General features: G+C 35.7%; 1 protein-coding gene across 1 annotated transcript in view; it reads left to right on the top strand.

Annotated features, from left to right (window-relative positions):
* Window positions 1–2,306: 2,306 nt before the first annotated feature.
* LOC105257227 (zinc finger protein 358) overlaps window positions 2,307–6,000 on the top strand; it is a 28,960-nt gene continuing 25,266 nt past the window's right edge. The window contains exon 1 of the mRNA XM_011267695.3: window positions 2,307–3,183. Within this exon, the coding sequence (XP_011265997.1) occupies window positions 2,979–3,183 (205 nt within the window). The 5' untranslated portion in view covers window positions 2,307–2,978. The remainder of the gene's footprint in view (window positions 3,184–6,000) is intronic.

Genomic DNA, 6,000 nt, shown 5'->3' with positions numbered 1-6,000 from the left:
TACATTGCATTATCTATATCTATTTATTTTAAACAAAATATATCACGAATGATGCAGTCGAAATTATGCGTCATTTTCGCATCAATTCAAATTTTGTGATGAAATTGAAATGCGACGAAGACAGACCATCGTAATCTACTTCATGCAATCTAAATATTACGGATTAAGCGAATTATGTATTGTTAGCTTCTTTATTGGTCATTATATTTTCATTGAATTGATTATAAAAGATATCTGCGAGACGTAGGTATTATGCTACCATGAGTAATTTTTAAAATACTTTGCAAGTATTTCTTGTTATTGTGAAACGAATATGTGACATTCTGTATTACGAAATACGGCTTTAACAAGCTGATGTTTGAATTCTGTTATGTCTGGCTTTCGCATCCGATTCGTTTCATTGCAATGTCGCGTTAAAGCAAACAAGCATGTAGCACGATAATTAAATTGTGTCCATGAATCATATTAATTTATGGATACAAGAGTTGGGATATTATATCGTAACTATGCTACGGCTCCTCGGGGAATATGTCTATGAACAATTATTTTAACTCTATAATTGGTTCTAAAACTCTAATATCAAAACTGCGTAGTTTTAAGATTTAGACTTAAAATTATATTACTAAAATAATAAATAATATAAAACCACATAGATTTAATATTTTAAAATAAAATATACACCAAAATCCCGCTTGATAATTTTGCAATCATTATCATGATAGATAAGCGTACAAAAAATGAAAACACATAATCTTGTCTCTTATCAAGTGGAAAGATCGTAAGTAGAAGAAACAAAATAAATTAATCGATATGATTAATGAATTCAAAGAGTTTTGATTCGTTTTACGCATTTTATATGTTCAATATTAAATGTACAAAAAAGGTGATGGGTGCAATAACACGACGAATATTTCTGACAATAAAAAGTTAAGCCTATTGCACACAGTACCTTATCGAGATATCCGAAAGTATCGTTGCACCAAAAATTCTGGATTATCAGACGGAAGTCATGTCAGTTCGCTGTTTCGGCAAGCGATTAAAAGTTAAAGCTGTTTGATGCTTGATAAATTTTATTGCCGCCCGATATCGTGTCGGATTTATTCCTTCAGAGAGTGTCGTAAAAGATTTTCAACGCTCCTATCGAGCACATACGCTTATTTTTCTGAAAATTAAGATAATATTAAATTCATATCTATAACAGAGAATAAAAAAATTTGTTATAAGAAATTTTCGTCAAAATCTAACATTTCTTGAATATTTCTAAACTTATAATCTACATCCAATGTTACAAGTCGCTTAATAAGGTGAGAAACTATCTGAAATATGTTTTTCCTTCTCTCTACATAAATTAATTATTTCCGCTTTACATGTATTAGATTCTATAAACTTCACGTACAATTAATTCTCCGAAGTTCATTTATCGCCCCCTTCTCAAACTCTTCGCTTCCTCAAACCAATATCGTCTAAGAACACAATTCTCTGAAAGAGCGATAGACGTGATGTAGAAACTCCTCAACCAAGCACGAAGATTTCATCTCCTTTGAAATCTCATCTCCCAGGAAATATCGAAGATCACCCTTGCGGCCATAAAAGCGCAACCTCCCTCGCCTGCCGTTGCCTAAATTTTCCAAGTTCGCTCTTTGCATCCAGCATCTATCTTTACGATGGATGTTGAAGGACGAGCGCCGTACGTGCACGTGTGCGAGGGCAGCCGGCAAATATCAATCAGTGGAGTCAAGAGTGGAATCAGGGTGGCCGAGTGGTTCCACATAATGCTGCAACCGGAGGTGAGAGAACGTAGCGTGCAACGTGTATCTCTCGTGTTCGGTGGCCGTGCAATTCGGGTGCAACACGCGCGCGAATCCAGTAGCGCACCTAACCAGAGACACACGCATACACACGAGCGTGAAGAACCCCATCAGCAACCCCTCGCGCGGTATCGGAGCAGCGACTCCCGGTAGCGCGTTCGGAAGCGTCGCTACCCCACTCGTTTTCATGGATCGACCATTTCCAGCGTGTTGGTTTGTGCGTACACCACCACGAGTACACGGAAACCATCCGGTATGTGTGTTTGTGTGTGGATGAGGGAGGAACTGAGAGGGCGTGCCCAGGGGCGGAGTCCGGGACCAAAATCTTGATGTGCATCGAACATTTGTGTGGGTGTTCTCCCTCTCCATATGAACGCCGACGATGTGTGCGCTGTCCGTGTAAGCCTCTCCGTCTCTCTCCATCTTTATATTCGCCGCTCTCGCGGCCGTCATCGCATGGGAGTCTCTCCACTATCAGACCCGTTAACAACAGTCGGCGTTGAGGCACCCGCTCTAACGGCTAACGTCTCTCACATCCCCGGGCTTCAGCCGGTGCTCCGCCGTTCTCGACCTGTCCTATCCGGCCGATGGACTGCACGGAAATCAGTGTCGCTGACAACCGGAAGCTGCATCTCCTGTGCTACACGTATTTATTGTCGCGGAGCCGGTAGGAGCTGTCCTACAAGGACCTGTCTAGGTGTTGATGAATCGCGGACAGTTTCGAGTGTCCTGACTGTGTCTGCGAAAGTCGTAGAGAAAAAAACTCTTAGTGCTTGTGCTGCATATCCTAAGATTGACGTTGATAATCCTTGCAAGAATGAAATCCGCGAACAGATAGTTCTGAGGAAAAATTTTGCTGAACGTATTTAATTGCGCGTATTGTTGATTGAAAAGAGAGTCTTCTTTTCTAAAAAGATACCAAAGAAACGATTTCGGCGACAATTATCATCCCTGAAAACTCATTATTCTCCTGGAGAACTCTTAAAAACAGATCTGCCGACAACCTTAAAAGGACTCTGATTAGTTTCGTTGAAAAGATTAAACAATATTGTGTATGTTTGTTTATTGCTCCGATAACGTATCAGAATCATTAGCGTGGTGAAAGAGAATGCGAATGTCGTGTACAGTGACGCGAAAGTTATAAGAGAGTGAACGGACTCGAGGTCCAGGATGATGGAAGTGCAGCAGCAACACTCGCCTGTCGGGGTGGGTCCGCTAGACTTTTCGAGACGGGGGGTTGCCGAAGCATCAGCTTTTCGAGTTGTCAAGCCCAAGCAACCGGCTTCGTCACTCGTGCATCAGCAACCGCTGCCGCCGGAAACTAACAACAACGAGAATCTTCAGGAAAATCCGCAAATTCCAATCGACAGCGAAGGTAAGGTTTTTCGAATAATTAATCGAGAGTTTAAAATATTAATTGCAATGGTATATTATTTTCTACACAATTTTAAGCCTATAATTCAAATAATTTTGTCGTAATAATGATTCACTCTTAATGTTACAATTAAAAGATAAGTCAAATTTTTTTTTTCTTTAATAATATTGATCTTATCATAGTAAAGATAGTATAATGTAATAAAAGATGTGAGATACTCTTTTCCTTCTAATGCATTGTATAAAAATAATTTTAAGTTAAACAAAATATTGGAAAGAAAATTTCTGACGTCTATTTTTACACAAATTTTTGTAGGAAAAATAAAAAAAGAATCGATTTTTAAAATTAATTATCTATCATTCGCGTTCAGTTATATTCGCGTGGTACTTATGGATAGCGCACTATGGCAATTGAAAAGCCAGTGCCATCAATTATTCTAATCGGACACCCCTGCAAGCCAATCAAGCTCGGAAACGCGATATATACTGACAACATTCCCTAGAGGATGGAGGAGGAAACCTATATTCAAAATAATCAGTCAAAATACATATCGAATTAAAGCCTTTGACGTTTTTAACCGTCTCATTGATATCCTGGACATTTACCCTCTCTCATGCCTATCATTCGTCTGTCATCATCCTATCCATCTGCCTATTACCCCCGCAACGTGACGTTTAGCGGTAGCTCGCGTCGACATCTGAGTTTGTGAGCCACACGCGTGTGAATCGCGCGCGGTTTCGGAGCGAGTGGCGCACGCACAAACACACGCGCGTGCAGGTGCGTACGTAGGGGCGGTCGTTGTGCACAACGTCTGTTCAACAGGTGAGAGGGGATGGCTGGCATTAGACGGCTGCCTATACCCTAATATCCCGCTACTAATCGCGGTAACAAGGCTAAACGCAATAATATTGAACTACAGGCGTCGAGCTAAGCGGTTTAAGCGATAATTGCCAGGTGATAGGCAGCTCGTCGAGAGGGTTGTACTGCTCTTCTTCCGACGCACTTAACATATCCTTTTACTATGAAACTTAGGAGAATGCTAGCATATATATATATATATATATATATATATATATATTTGTTTGAAAATTATTGCTAATTTTTTTCCCTTGATTGCGCAAAAATTTGTATTTATATCTCTTATTTATATTTCTTATGATATCTTTAACAAAGAGAGAGAGAGAGAGAGAGAGAGAGAGAGAGAGCAATATTAGTAAATTTAAATTTATTATATCTGAAAGTAAAGACAAATTTCTATTTATGAAAAATCTCTATTTATGAAAAATTTCTATTTATGAAAAATGAATATATTCTTTTTATATATTGATTTTCACAATTATCAAAATTCAATTCTGTAATATATATTTATTTTCAATATATATGTATATATATATATATATATATATATATATATATACATATATCCTTTTTTTGTAATTATACGTAAAAATTTTTCAGCGGAAATAATTTTTAGTTGAAGACGATTTTCTTGATTCTAAAAGATCCTCTGGATTTTTTAAATCTGTCAGTCGACCTAAGTTGTTTCGTTGGTGATTTCTACGGCAAAGAATCATTGGTTTTATAAATTTATGACGGGCGATATCACGCGAAACAGGCTACGCAGGATAAACGTCGCACGAGCAAACGGTCCGATATCGTCGATACTCTGGCTGACAAACACGCGTTACCTGCATTGTGTATACAACGTGTATGTTATTACACTCGTCCATCTTATCTCAAGCGTCCGTATATAGGAAAATATGATTTATTTCTGATAATCCTGCGAGAATGAAATAGCCTTTGCGGCATGGAGCATCTAATCTTTTCACGCTATCTCAGATTATCCCAGTCGGTCGTATATTGCCTGGATTACGGATTTCTGTCGTTTCTTTTTTTTTTGTCAATACTTGGTATAACTGGTATAACCGTCATCGATCTTTCCGATCATCAAGTGTTATTTAACAAAAGATTATTTTGCAAATATTTATTATAACTAAACATAAAAATACATATTTTTATTATATGTGTATGTATGTGATCTCAATTTTTAAAATATGCCTTTCTATCTTTGTATAATTAAGTTTATTTTATTTTTATTCCATTATTTGATATAGACTGTGTGTGCGTTATCAATTATAAATATATTTTATAGTTTTAAAATGTATAAAGTTTCTTTCTTATATTTTAATTTAGATACTTGAAATTGATATATAATCGAAATATAAACTCTTTTATTCATCCAAATAAACATTTCTTGCATATATTGTTTTATATTAATATAATTTTAATTAATATAATTTTTATTACTGATAAAAAATTTTATTTTATATTTGGATTAATACATTTTTTATATATATTCTATAATGAAAAAAAATAATTAAATATTAAATGACACATAAGATATTGATATGAAAAAAAGATAGATCTGATTTAGTGCGATTGGACGATTAGATAGGTTCTCGATTACACTCATCATAAAGCTCGGATTTAATATTTTATCATGCTATGTAAAAATATGAATTATAGCATGATTATTTGTCGTTTGAATTATAACTTTCCTCGATTATCATGATTAATCCCCTATTGCTATGGTTGTATGTATACAGATTTCTTTGTTCTTATGCTGATGTAACATCAAAAATAATATTTAATCTCTCTTCAAATTATTGAACAATAAAATAAATAATCATCTATTTTTTTATCTAATACAGAGAAGGCTACATAGAAATTATAAACTAGATGTAATACATTAAAAAATTATATAATTATTAATTTATCGACTTATTAATTGATTTTACCAGTTACAATCAATGTACA

The sequence above is a fragment of the Camponotus floridanus genome, unplaced genomic scaffold, assembly GCF_003227725.1.
Source record: "Camponotus floridanus strain SB8 unplaced genomic scaffold, Cflo_v7.5 scaffold11, whole genome shotgun sequence".
NCBI lineage: Eukaryota > Metazoa > Arthropoda > Insecta > Hymenoptera > Formicidae > Camponotus > Camponotus floridanus.
Note: the sequence above shows the minus strand (reverse complement) of the source record. Positions and strands in the feature narration are given on the sequence as shown.